This window comes from Triturus cristatus, chromosome 5_2 (genome assembly GCF_964204655.1).
Source record: "Triturus cristatus chromosome 5_2, aTriCri1.1, whole genome shotgun sequence".
Classification (NCBI taxonomy): Eukaryota; Metazoa; Chordata; class Amphibia; order Caudata; family Salamandridae; genus Triturus; species Triturus cristatus.
In genome coordinates, this window is record NC_140588.1 from 395,272,671 (window position 1) to 395,287,802 (window position 15,132).

The following is a 15,132-nucleotide window of genomic DNA, read 5'->3' on the forward strand; positions in this document are numbered from 1 at the left end:
TAAGGAGGTAACCCTGCAGGACATAATGGCCACCCTAAACTAGATGCAAACATCAATCGGCACTATATCCACCGACATTACACTACTACGCGCAGATGTTTCCAAGATAAGTACGAGACTGACAGAGGTCAAATCTACTACGGCGTCTCTCTCCACCGACACAGCAACATTACAGTGGCAAGTCCGAAAACTTGAACTGGCGCATAAACAGATGGAGGCCAAGCTCGACGACCAGGAAGGCCGCTCCCGACGCAACAATGTACGCCTAGTTGGAGTACCAGAAAGTGTGAAGGGACCGGCTCTCGACCTCTTTGTAGAAGACCTTGTCAAAACCCAACTACAACCACTTGGGCTTTCTAGCTTCTTCTCCGTGGAACGGGCCCACCGAGTACCTGGTGGGAAACCCCAGCCAGGCGCTCCACCCAGACCCATACTGGCGCGTATATTTAATTTCCGTGACCGGGACACAATTCTGCAGGTGGCGTGTATTGCTCCCCCTATACAGGTGGAGAACTGCACAGTAACGCTTTATCCGGACTACACAGCGGCAGTAACAAAGCAACAACGTGACTTCTTGGAAGATAAGAAAGAACTGCACACTCGAGACCTCAAATATGCAATGCTGTTCCCGGCAAAACTGAGAGTAGAGGCGGAAGGGAAAACTTGTTTTCATACATCACCGCAGGAGGCCCACGACTGGCTAGAAGGCTGGTGCCAGTCTACGGGGCCCAGACGAAAGGGAAAGAGACAGAGACAGCTACCCGAGAGATTGGGAGCATTGGAAGAGCAAGAGATGGAAGCATCGGGTGGCGTGACGACACAGACTATAACTGAAGACTCGGATTAAAGTCACGTATGACATGCCATATAAATGGGAGAAGATGCACCCCCACAGGAACAAGCGTATAAAGGCCTGTCAACACCATACTTGGCGGCCGAAACACAGCGGATTTGAATGCACTGAATATACGCACGGACTTCGCCAGTGTCACCGGTGGTGGTCCCAGTAACACTGAACTCTGTATATTAGGCCGTAGGTATAATATAGACCTACGGGAGAGACCACGGATGATCACAAAACGGCCCTCCCCCCTCACGCAAGTGCAAAGTTCTGGGGATTAAGCACACTGCTAAGTTGGGGTGGCGGGTAGTTCAAAATTCGCCGTGCAGGGAGGCAGAGAGGTGGGAGGGGGGCAGGGTACAGTTAAAGGGGTTTTTGTTTGATTCATTTTTGATGCATAGTGTAGGACAGGAAGGCATACACATTGGCAATATGGCATGCACATCGCAAGACACCCTAGGTTTCTACATAGATGCAGACCTATGTGACGCGCACAGATATACACATGGCAGTTACAAACTCACAGACCCCAGACACTAGGGTATGTCTGCTCCCCTTACTGTAATGTCCTGGAACGTGAATGGATTGGGGGATAAGATAAAAAGGGGACTGGTTCTTCAGTATATTAAACGCAAGGGTCCAGCGGTGGCACTGTTACAAGAATCGCATCTGATGGGCTCTGCTTGTAAGGCCCTAGATAGATGGGGCTACAAAATGGCAGTACACTCAGAATTCACCTCCAGGTCTAGAGGGGTTGGAATCCTGATCCAGAAGCGTTGCCCCCTGATACTAACTGGGTCTTGGACAGACTACCAAGGGAGATTTGCAGCGATATCTTGTCAGTGGGAGGGGAGACAATATAATATGATGTCAGTCCATGTCCCGCCTGCATTGCATCAGTCAACCTTCCCGGCTCTGGGGAAATTCATGTTATCACTCCCGCAGGAAGAAGTCATCATAGGGGATGACTTCAATAATACAATCAATGCATCCATAGATAGAAAACCCCCCAGAAATTCCAACAGCTCTAATCACAAGTTAGCGGACTTTGTTAATGCAATCAGTCTCACAGATGTATGGAGAGCCAGACACCCACAAACACTACAGTATACCTTCCACTTGGGTGCCCAGAATAGCCTTTCAAGAATAGACTATTTATTTACATTGGCGGCAGGGTTGGAGAAGGTACTAGATATAGCGCATTTGCCCAGGGGTATCTCGGACCACTCACCAGTGCTCATTACTTATGTATCCTATATCCCGGGGAGATGCAGACTGTTTCCGCTCTACCCTGGATATGTAAAAAAACAAAGCAATTAGGAAGGGCCCGCTTGCAACCACAAAACAATATTTTGTGGAGAATGAACACTCGGTGCCCTCTCCAACGACGTTATGGGAGGCATACAAAACAGTCCTACGTGGCCAGGCAATCTCACTGGTTGCAAATCATAAAAAGATACAGGAACAGCAGTTAAAGACACTAGAGCAGAAGGTAGCACAAGCAGAGGCAGACCACGCCACAGACATCACTGATGATACGATACATGGGCTATATCTAGCTCAATAAGAATACAAGGCATTTGCATGGGAGGAGGCGAAATCCAAACTCACTACCACGCAACATAATATTTACGAAAGCTTCTAGCCTGGCTAGACAAAAAGGAGAGGGCCAACAGATGGATAGCACAACTTCAATTGGAGCCTGGGGTCTTGACCTCAGATCCTCAGCAAATTGTTGACATATTAGCGACCCATTATGAGAAAATATACATGCCCTTAGCCACAAATACGGTAGAGGATAATCTGGCCTTCTTGAAAGACATACGAATGCCCACACTATCTAATGACGCAACTCAAACGCTGGAGGCGGATCTGACCCAAGATGAGCTCTTACGAGCGATAGGCACCCTACATACAGGTAAAGCCCTGGGACCTAATGGTATTCCAGTAGAATTTTACAAAAAAACAGCCACTAAACTTGTGCCGCATCTACTTAATATATACGAAGACAGTTTGGTAAAAGGGGAACTCCCCAGGGATCAGCTCCTGGCGACGATAGTCGCAATACATAAACCGGGTAAACCACCACAGGATTGCATGTCATATAGGCCGATATCCCTAATAAATGCTGAAGCGAAAATACTTGCTAAAGCGTTGGCAATACGATTACAACCATATCTTGGGACAGTGATCCACCCGGACCAATCCGGATTTATGCCAAACCGTAATACGGCACTGAATCTTAGACAACTCCATAATGTCATGGCGCGTGGATCTACTATCGACGAAGATGCCATCATTCTGTCCCTGGATGCACGTATGGGGTTTGACATGGTCGAATGGCCATTTCTCTTCGCAGTCCTTCGCCACATGGGTTTTGGCAATTAGTTCTGCAACTGGGTACACCTGCTTTACACTAAATCCATGGCACAAGTGGTGGCAAATGGACGCATCTCGGCTGATTTCCCACTGGGTAAGGGGACGGGACAAGGCTGCCCCCTGTCACCGCTCCTATTTGCAATAGTGCTGGAACCACTGGCGGCATGGATATGGCAGAATCCAGTTTTCCATGGTTTTAAATGGGCTATGGGGTGGGAGGATCGCATCTCGCCATATGCGGACGATGTGTTGTTATACTTGGCTTCCCCTTCACGTTCTCTTATTTGCCTATTGGACATATGTGCGGCATATGGGCGAGTTTCAGGCTACACAATAAACTGGGCGAAATCACTTATCTTTATACTTCGTGACCCCCCGCCACGAAATTGCAGATAGCCAACAAGGGATTCAAATATCTTGGCATTTATAAACAGATCAAGACACGCACTTCATTGAAGAAAACCTCATGCAGCCCCTGGCGCGTTTCCGTTGAGATGCCAGCCACTGGCGATCACTCCCACTCACACTATTGGGTAGGTGTTCCCCCATTTGCATGGGGACCTGTCCAATGCAAATGAGGGAATCCCTTTGCCTCTGCGCCAACGCTGTATTACAGATGCGGCGCAGAGGCAAAGAAGCTCTCATTATGAGTGTGACCCCTGAGAGCAACCCTCTGGCGGAGGGAGAGGAGGTCCCATGGACCCCCCCAGACAGCCCCTTGCAGGCAGGTGCAGTCACTGACTGCACACGCCTTTAAGGGGATCTCTAATCCCCTTTAAAAGTGCAGGCACTGTGAAAACAAGGAGCATCAGTAAAGCAGCCACTCTGTATTTTCACCGAATGCGCTGTGCTGGGGGCAGCGTGAGTTCGCAGCTGCCCTGGGTGCAGTGCATACATGGTAATAGGCTGTATTTTTATGGGGAACAACCTTTACAACGCAACTTTTACAACGCACTACACTTACAACGCATTTTTTACAACGCACAATCCATTACAACGCATGACATTACAACGCATGACACTACAACGCATTTTTAAAAACTACCTTTACAACGCATTCCATTACAACGCATACTACCATTACAACGCATACCATTACAACGCATAATATAGTAATTTTTACCCCTATACTATCCAACACTTACCCTACTGTTGCACCCCCTGGAGTTAGAATAGTAATTTTTACCCCTATACTATCCAACACTTACCCTACTGTTGCACCCCCTGGAGTTAGAATAGTAATTTTTACCCCTATACTATCCAACACTTTCCCTACTGTTGCACCCCCTGGAGTTAGAATAGTAATTTTTACCCCTATACTATCCAACACTTACCCTACTGTTGCACCCCCTGGAGTTAGAATAGTAATTTTTACCCCTATACTATCCAACACTTACCCTACTGTTGCACCCCCTGGAGTTAGAATAGTAATTTTTACCCCTATACTATCCAACACTTACCCTACTGTTGCACCCCCTGGAGTTAGAATAGTAATTTTTACCCCTATACTATCCAACACTTTCCCTACTGTTGCACCCCCTGGAGTTAGAATAGTAATTTGTACCCCTATACTATCCAACACTTACCCTACTGTTGCACCCCCTGGAGTTAGAATAGTAATTTTTACCCCTATACTATCCAACACTTACCCTACTGTTGCACCCCCTGGAGTTAGAATAGTAATTTTTACCCCTATACTATCCAACACTTACCCTACTGTTGCACCCCCTGGAGTTAGAATAGTAATTTTTACCCCTATACTATCCAACACTTACCCTACTGTTGCACCCCCTGGAGTTAGAATAGTAATTTTTACCCCTATACTATCCAACACTTACCCTATTGTTGCACCCCTTGGAGTTAGAATAGTAATTTTTACCCCTATACTATCTAATACTTACCTTAAATGCAATTTAATATTATGCGTTGTAATGGTATGCGTTGTAAAGGTAGTATGCGTTGTAATGGAAATGCGTTGTAAAGGTAGTTTTTAAAAATGCGTTGTAGTGTCCTGCGTTGTAATGTCATGCATTGTAATGGATTGTGCGTTGTAAAAAATGCGTTGTAAGTGCATGCGTTGTAAAAGTGTGCGTTGTAACGACATACATCCTATTTTTATTGTTTGCCCCAGGCGCACCTTTTAATAGGAGCATCCGTCGTAAACATTGAAAATGCGCCTTGTATATAATGCGGCCCCAGGACCCATTTCACTATATAATTATATTTGAAATGGATCAGTTGGTTCGATTGCTAAACCCGCCTTCCTAACAGTGCATGTATCACACAAACATTATCTAATTAGATCTGAATTTAGAAAGGCATTGTATGGGTTGAACTTGAAATGCAAAATGTTTGAGAGTTTTGTCAAACCTTGAATAATGCTTGACATTCGATGATTCAAGTTTAACCGAATTTACTTCACCCAAGCTTTCTAAGGAACCAGTCCTGATATTAAAGTTTTAATTAATTGCCGATCATTGGAGGTAGAATATGAAGCCATTAATATTTAGTTCTCACTGCAGACTTGGATACAGTGCTATTTTACTGAATAATGTATTGTTCATTGTATATCTACTGATATATTATTTCTAAAAATTAATTCCTTTTCCATATCTATACAAACAAGAACTAGGGACCTCTGAATAGGTCCCTTTACATGGAACACTCTAAAACTCCATCTACACTTTAAATCTGCTCTCCTCAAATGTCAGTTTTTCCAGTAGAATATTTAAGCATAGGATAAACCTAATTCCATCCATGCTGAGCTATAGAAGGTATAAAGCATTTTTCATGTTTGGCAATGTCTTCAAGCATGGGATTAGAAAGTGCTATCCATGCTGAGCCAAACCATGACAAAGGTCTTTTACCATTCCAGACACAGTATTACAGCTTTGAATAGATAAAATAATATCCAAGCCAACCTGGAATAGGTAAAAGCAGCTCCTGATGCACGCATTACACTCTTGTTAGAACTTTTCAGAGAAGCATAGCTTTATCCAGACCCAAAGGTACAGCCAGTCTAAACCCAAATAATGCCCTTTCAGACTTAGAGAGCTGCATAAATTATGCAACAAACAAATAGGGAACTCTGGGTAGTTCCCTTGTTTCAGTGGGAGAGCAGCTCCTTTACATGGAGAACTCTACATCACCACCGCCACTTTAAATTTGCTCGCCTCAATGTCTGTTCTTCTAGAAGAATATTTAGGCATATGATAACCCCAACACCACCCATGCCGAGCTACAAAGGCATTTCCCACTCTAGGCACAGTATTACAGCTTTCGATTGAAAAAATACGACTTAAGCCAACCTGGAATAAATAAAAGCAACTTCTGATGTGTTTTGTTCTTTTTAGAGCTCTTCAGAGAAGAATAGCTTTGCCCATTTTTGGCATGAAGATATTACATTTGACATTTGAAGGCCGGTTAGTTCCTACTGGGAAACCCACAGGTGCAGCTCCCGCACCTAAACCCAAATATTTCTACTGTGATTTATTGTAATATGCTTAACAGGAAGAGAACAGAAAAGAACTTCATCTAAATGCTGGATACCAGAAAAGATCTACCATCCAAAATTGGGAAACCCGCCTGTTCGCCCGACCATCTTTCTAGTCTCAGATTTCACTTATAGTCAATAGGTTTTAACACAGCACTTAGTTACAACATTCATTTCTATTCTTGGATAAAAAGGGACCAGAATGGTACTTGACATTCCATATGCATATACATGGTGATGAACTTTCTGTGTAAAGTACTAAATGTCCAGTCTGTGTATGTCTCGCTAAGTGTAGGGAATCAAAGAGTGTTAATGATAATATTTTCCAGCTCTGCAGAAGTCAAGTGGAAAATATTGTCATCTTCCGTAAAAGAGTATACAATGACACATATTGAGGTATTTATAAACATAGGGAGATAAGTAAGTCTCTATGTATTTAAAAAGTAATTTATGTTTAACTACCAGAAAATCTCGGTTCCCTTTCAAAGCACACAGAGTTGGTCATACATAGATATTGCTACGGAAATATCAGTTCTCAATTATAACTTATGTTCAATGATCCAATGACAAGTTATTTAAGGCAGCTCTTTTTCTTGTAGAAATCCACAACAACCTGCACACTGTCTTCAACCAAGAAGAAACAAGGCAAAGTGTGGAGGACTGTGACTCTGTTTACTCTCTCACTCACTTGCTTACCTTCCCCTCGTCCACCACTGGCCCTCATGCCTTAGTGTATGTGGCAATTGGGACGGGAAAGAACATTGTTTACATTTAATTATATGCTCAAGGTTATAGCAGATCTGACTATTGGAAAGTGGTTTATTAGTAGTAATAACACCACAAACACAATAAAAGGCTCAGTCAAGGTCTCAATAAGTTATTCCCTTGCTCAACCTTTGGTAGCTGGCAATGAGCAGGTGGGCTTAACATAGGAGACTGGTGAATAAAGCATTTAAAGTCATCAATACATGAAATAAGTAAAAGATCGATCACTAATCTGTAAAAATAGGCTATATTTTTATTAACAAATAGACCCCAAAACAATAAAAATCCAATGTAGAGAACCAGAGATATGAATGTTTAAAGATTAAAAGTAAAACTAGCACTTAGGAGCAAATAGCACTCAAAGGATTAAAAAAGATCGTGCTGGGTCAGGATAAAATAAAAAGTTCTTTACATTTACTTCCAGAAGTGATTCTTGATAAAGGAAAGTGGTCCAAAGTACTAACCAAGAGTTCAGATGCTCTGGTTTGCCACTTGGGGTCTGGGACTACAACTCCTGCAATGCACCTGGCCAATTTATGGAGCTTTTTACTAAAGTTGCTCTAAACTTCTCCAAACTTCTGGAACTTCTTCCCGAAGTTCCTCTTGTGGGTTCAAAGTGTCCAAAACACCAATCCAAGGGTCTAGAAGCTATGAGATGGCCCTTGGGATGTTGGGATTACATACAATTCGATCACATACAATTCCCACAATCCACTGACGAAATCCTTAAAAGTCCACTGGACGCAATCCAGGCTAGGGATCTCTTGGGGTCGATTGTGCAGGTGAGTTCTGCTAACCTGTTGCTGTCACGGAGCCCACTCCTTAATCAGTGTGAAGCCAGACAAAATCATTAATGCTGTATTCCCAGATTGTGCATGTTAGAAATGGGGGTGTCTAGTTGGCAGAGGTAGGTACCTTTGTCCAGGTAGGGACCCTCCTTCCTAGTCAGGGTAAGGGGGATACACTTGTAAAATAACCCCTGCTCTCCCCATTGGTAGCTTGGCATGAGCAGACAGGCTTATCTCAGAGGCATTGAGGAAGCATTTGTGAACACATACAGTAATACAGTGAAAACACTATAAATGGACACAATCCAGTTTAGAAAACAAAGTAATCTTTATCTAAACCAAACAAGACCAAAACGACATAAATCCATAATTCAATAATAAAAATATGACTTTCAAATGGTAGAAACAGTTCTGTTCAAAGTAAATTGCGTATGCAACACTTTCAACACAAAGTACCTTGGATGCGTCAAAACCACAAGCAGAAAGAGTCGCAGGGAAGGTGATGCGTCGGTTCCTTACATACAGGGAAGGTGATGCATCGGTTCCTTGCTGCGGGGGAGATGATGCGTTGATTCCTTACTGCTGCACAGGGGAGGTGATGGGTCAGTTCCTTACCGGAGAGGAGGTGATGCGTCGATTTCTTACTGCGTGGGGAGGTGATCCTTTGGTTTCTTACTGCATGGGGAGGTGATGTGTCAGCGTCTTACTGCATCCCCCCAGTGATGAGACAGACCTGGCACCTGATGCAATGCGTGACGATCCGGGATGTGCTGCGACAATTACAGCCGCGTCCCCTTGATGCGTCGGTTCTTACACAGTAGGGCCTGCGTCAGAGTCATTGCGGTGATCCCGGACGTCAGAGATTGGTGCACAGGACTCTTTGCACGGCAGACATTTCAGAGGCGGGCAGGCGCTGCTTCGATCCTTCAGCTGCGGCGATGTGTCGGAAATTGCTCTCGCACCGCTGTGATGCGTTGAAACCTAGAGATGCATCGATGTTCACATTTCTTTGCTCTTCTTCAGTTCCCAGCCCCAGAAACAACCTCCAGAGGCCCAGGACACTGGCAGGCACCTCTTGGCCTGTCAGAACTCCCAGCAAAAGAGTTCAGGGGGGGCCTGGGGGTTAAGTCTTTGTGTCCCTGAGACTTCAGAACAGGAGGCAAGCTCTACTTCAAGCCCTTTTCCTCAAGCAGGGGACACAGCACACAGCAAATTCCTTATCCTTTCTTTGGCAGAAACAGCCACTGCAGGCTAACCCCAGACAGCACCCAGCAAAGGGGCAGTACTTCTCTTTCAGTGTCTCCAGCTCTTCTCCTTGGCAAGGGTTACTCTTGAATCCCAGAAGTAATCTTTGACGTTTTTTCTATCCCTGAGACTTTCAACAGGAGGCAAGCTCTACTTCAAGCTCTTGGAGAAAACTCTAACAGCAGGATGATGAAAGCACAGTCCAGTCCTTTCCCTACCCAAGACAGAAGCAACCACTGCAGGCCAACCCCAACAGCACACAGCACAGGGGCAGTATTCCTCCTCCAGCTTTCCCTGTTCTTCTTCCTGGCAGGTTCCTTAGTTCAGCAGTAATCTAAAGTTCATGGGTCTGGGTCCCACTCTTTATAGCACACAATCCTTTGTTCTCTGGAGGCAGAGAAGCTCTTGGCCCTGCCAAAACCAATTCTGTCCTCTCTGGTGCCGCTGCCCAGGAGACAGGTGGAGACAGCATTGCCTCAAGCAGACTAGGCCTATTCAGGTGTGAAAGGACTCTCTCCCCTATGCAGCCCAGGTCTATTCAGCCCAGCCCTGACTCATCCAGGAAAGGCAGTACACACATCAACCTCATCCCCCCCCCACCCCGGTGGCTGTCTGAGAGAATGAAAATCCCCAGTCCCTGCCATTCAAAGCCAGACAGTCAATCCACAAACCAGCAGAGTCACACAGTATGGCTAAGCAAGAAAATACCCACTTTCTAAAAGTGGTATTTTCTAACACACAATATAAAAATCATCTTTACTAAAAGATGCATTTTATATTCTGAGTTCAGGCATACTAAACTCCATCTTTCTATCTCGTCTCAATGGGAAGTTATATTTATAAGATGTTATAAATAAACTCCAATTCTATCCTATGGGACAGACAGCCTTTCAATAGTGATAAACTAAATTGGCAGTAATTCACTATCAGGACATGCCACACACATCAGGACATGTCCTACCTTTCACATACACTGCACCCTGTCCACAGGGGTACCTTGGGCCTACCTTAGGGGTGACTCACATGTAATAAAAGTGAGGGTTAAGGCATGGCAAGTGGGTGCACTTGCCATGTCGACATGGCAGTACCAAACTGCACACAGACACTGCAATGGCAGATCTGAGAACCTTTTTCAAGGCTGCTTGTGTGGGTGGCACAATCAGTTCTGCAAGCCCACTAGAAGCATTTGGTTTACAGGCCCTGGGCACAAACAGTGCACTGTACTAGGGGATTAACAGTAAGTCGAGCAGGGCAGACCTTCTTCTTTTGATTTTTGCAGGCAGGGATATGAGTTGCTATGCAGCTCTCCAATATTTATTCAGTGTTCCTGGATGTCAATCAAGCAGGGGGGCACCCATGACTAATGGGATGCAGGGTGCCACCAACCGGTATGATCACTTCCTACAATGTATGGCATATTCTTGTCCCAGAAAGCATTATTCTTCCAAAATGGAGAGAATCTCTCCTGAAGAGTTAAAAGTGATTAAGCCAAACCACTGGCTTGGCTAAGATTCTCTAATACTCCCCTTCCAGCCCCTTCACTAAGCTAATTACAGGGGCTCCTGGGTGGCTGGGAATGCAGGATGTAGGGCTGAGCCTCTACTGTCTGAAATTGTCATTCTCCTTTTAAAGACAAGTTTGGCCACTCCACACCGATCTTGCTTTCTGCTTCTGCAGTTTCAGTTCTCCTCCCACGGGAAATCCTTTGTCCCAGCTCAGGTCACTTGACATCTCATTAGGACAGCTTGGCTCAACCTGGTAGAGGCTGCTGGAAGGCTGGATTTTGGCTTACAGAAAAGAAAGTTCTAGAACTTATTTTCTGTGATAGTTATAATAAATCTGACAGTGGCAAGTTGTTGTATTAATTCTAGCTATCATTATGACACCTTGATTGATTTTTTTAGCTCCTTTCTTTCAATAGTTACACTTCAATAAAGGGTAAACAACTTTTACCACAAAACTTTTTTCCCGCAGGGAATTACAATGCAGTCGTTACAACGACCACGTTTTAATTCCGCATCCCATTACCCAGCAAGTCGGAACAACGACTTGTGGAGGGGGGAGAAGGTGTTGTATTTAAAATCCAACACCTTCCCAAATGTCCACGCAGACTGGAGTTGGAATAGTAAATTAGACTATTCCAACATCCAGCGCCCCCCCTCCACAACTCATTGTTACGACGTGCGGGGTAATGGTATGCGGAATTACAACGCGGTCGTTGTAACGACTGTGTTGTAATTCCCTGCGGGGAAAAGGACTGCAGGATAACAAGGCATATTCCAATAAAGTATTCAAATGTTAGCCTATGGAGCCATTGGGTTACAATGGGTAAAAATGAAATAGGTAATTTTTCCCTCACCAGGGCATATAAAACATGCTTTATAATGTCTCAGTTTATAATTACAAGGCACCCTGCTCTATTTTGAGACTTTAAGAGTACCTTTTATTCCATGTAATTTCAAGTTAAAAGCAGCCTACAAGGCAGGGCTGGCCTTGAAAATTAAAGCAGGCCCCACAGTAGTGCACACTTACGTGCATTAGGTTTACTGGGCAATTTAACTTACATGCCCTACCATATACTAGGGACTTACAGGTAGGTTGTCAGTACTACTTATAATTACACCTAATCACCATGTACTTTTAATCAGAGCATGGGCCCTGGCTCTGGTTAGCAGAGCCCAGGGCACATTCAGAATCAGGAAACTAGCACCTAGTAGTCAAAATGGGGGCAAAAAGTGGGGGGACACTGCAAACAGGTCCTGCTTCCTCACACTGACTCAAAGCAGCATTATGCTGTGCACAACTATATTTTAACCCACACCGGTGGTAGTCTCTTCAAATGAATAATGCACACAACATTGCTTCTCAGGTGCCTCTGTAAAAGTGATAAACTATTTCTTTTTAATTTTGGGGTGTTAGAGTTGGTGTATTCATTTACCACTGGGCTTTGCTTATAGAGGAGGTTCAGAATGTACAATGTCTGACAGATCCTCAGCAATATACACAAAGGAGATCTTTTGACTGACTCAAATGAGAGCGTGTTCGTTATATCACCAAGCGTCTCCTAGACATTCTTGATGTGAGTTACAAAACGTGTACCCTGAAAATGAGGAACATGGGTAATGCAAAATACATTCATTTGCTTTTAAACCCCTAAATCAGTCTTCAAATTAGATCAATTTTTACCATTGGGAAGTTCGCCATTTTGACATCATCTCCAGTGGTGGCCGCCAGAAAAATAGTGGGAGGCCGGGGACAGATGGGTGGGCAGGTGTGGGGAAGAGGAAGGAAAAATTATATTTTTTAAAATGTACGTTTTCCCTGCTGCTTTCGACTGCTGTCCCAGCCTCAGAGCTCTCTTAGCAGTCTCTGGGAAGGCAGAGGCTGCTCAGCCAATCATTGCGCTGCTCTAGAAGAGCAGCACCAGAATTGGTCTGAGCGGCCTGCTCTGCTACTCAGACACTGCCTGTCAGCCTGCTGCATTTCTCCAACCCGGCTGTGAACACAGCTGGGTTGGAGAAATAGAAGTATGCATGTATGTTTGGCCGGTCTAGGACGGCTGGCAAAACATGCATGCGCACTTCTAAGTGCAATCAACTGCCTGTCATGACCCAGCCCTGCTCTGCAAGCATGTCAGAATCAGTCAAAGAAAAATAAAATGTTATTTCATTATCATTTTTTTTCTATCACTTACTCTGATGAGTGGGGCAATGTTCCTCCGCCATTATGGAGAAGCCGCCACCAGATCATCTCCTCTAATTGCTTTTATATTTCACCTCTTTTGTGGGATTTTCATAAAAACCTTGTATGCATAATGTGAGCCTATTGATAAACGTCATCTTGACCATTTTAAGCCTTATATCCCTGTATCATGCCACCGCACATGGCTGTCCACAGGTTAGGTTTTCTGTCATGTGCCAGGCTTACCACAGTGCACAGACATCCTGCAAGAGATTTTTTAAGCACCCCGTGCACCCTGTTGATATTCAATCACTGTCTGCAATCTCATTTAAACTTTTTCCAAAGAAAAATTATTTTCATAGACCTGCTTAGCATAAACTAGGAACTTCAGCGACTCCCCTATACATAACTACATCAAACCTTCCATCTGCTCTTAAGCTTTCTGTAAACTGGTTACAAGTAGCAGCAGCTGGGGGCCAGGTCCGGCTTTAGGGGGTGGAACTGGTATGGCTGCACTGGGCGCTGACCTGAAGAGGGGGGCACTGACCTCAAGGGGGCGCTGTGTTTAGCAATAATGTATTCTTTAAAAGCACATGCTGCAGAGATATTTGTGCATACAGCTTTCAAGCAGCAATAAAAATGTCATAAAACTTGTGATTAACGTTCCAGCTAGAGAGAGCGATCTTTTGTATAGTGGCAGTTTTGACTCCATAAAGTAGTGCAAAGGGCTATTATGCCTGCTGCAAAGAACAGATCTGCATTTTATCTGGATAGCTGAGTGCATTAGTAAAGCCACCCTTTACCTGCTCTTTAAAACAAATGAAATGTATGTGGGAGAGGGACTATGGAGAGATGAGGGTCACTTTTGCCAGGTGATAGTGAGAGAATCCGGAGAGGAGGTCATATGGAGGGTCAACAATATTGTTGCAGTGGGCGCCGCCAGCACTAAAGCCGGCCCTGCAGCGAATCTGAGCCCTCAACCACACATTTACCGGATTATAATTCGCTAAATTTGGTTCTACCGAAACTAGTAACTGTATTGATTTAGACACTATCACTCAATGGGAAAATGTATAATACACTATGGACTCTTTTCAAAATGTACACAACCAGGTGTTCTGTTAATCATTGGAAGCCAGGATAGCATTCCATCCTGTGACAATTAAATGTCTTCATTTTTCTTTCATTACACAGTGCTGATGGAGTTGATTCGGCAAAACTTTCCCACGTCCTTCTGAGGCAGTTTGTCGGCCATGACAGCCTTTGCAACTCGTCCCGCAACGACGTGTAAGTGCATACCAAGCAAAGGAATCTTTCCATTCTGCTTCCTGCTCTAAGATTTTTAGTAGTTTCTATCAACTCATTGTGATAGTTCTCGGTAATCACAACCTGTGCTGCCAAAAAAACAGCTCAGTCTGCAAATACTTACATCCCACCTAAATATGGCTCTGGTATGATGCTGCAAACATACATTAAGGACCACGAAGAGAGGGCTGCAGTAAACTAGGCTGAAGCAGGCTGCATTTTTCCATTAATGCGTGAATATACTTTTGACAAATGCTGCAATTTGTTTTCACACATTCTCTCTTAGTAGGGATGTGGACAGGGCCAGATGAGTGTCTCCAGGGTAACAAGGGCAGTTTGCACATCGAAATGAACCAGGAACCAGAAACGTTTACGTGAACGGGAGAATAGGAGAGCAAGACATGCACAGATATGATTGATGTATTCACGGAGTGCATTTCTTACACGTAATATTCTGACCAGTATGTGTTTCCCTACAGGAGCAGCTATTCATGTTGGCCGACAGAGGCAGGCGTGGAGCAGACATCTTTCGAACACTGTACGTACCTGCAAAGTCAAGAGGTACGATGCGCTTTGTTACATTTCCTAGTATAATGCTGCTTTTGATGTGGGCGTTTTTCAGAAGAATGTTCTCG

At 44.4% G+C, this 15,132-nt stretch overlaps 1 protein-coding gene across 1 annotated transcript in view; it reads left to right on the forward strand.

Moving 5' to 3' along the window:
• Positions 1 to 15,132, forward strand: part of ABCA13 (ATP binding cassette subfamily A member 13) — a 2,655,493-nt gene that overhangs the window by 1,592,535 nt on the left and 1,047,826 nt on the right. Inside the window, exons 39-40 of the mRNA XM_085606362.1 lie at positions 14,387 to 14,479; positions 14,977 to 15,058. Coding sequence (XP_085462488.1) covers positions 14,387 to 14,479; positions 14,977 to 15,058 — 175 coding nt within the window. The remainder of the gene's footprint in view (positions 1 to 14,386; positions 14,480 to 14,976; positions 15,059 to 15,132) is intronic.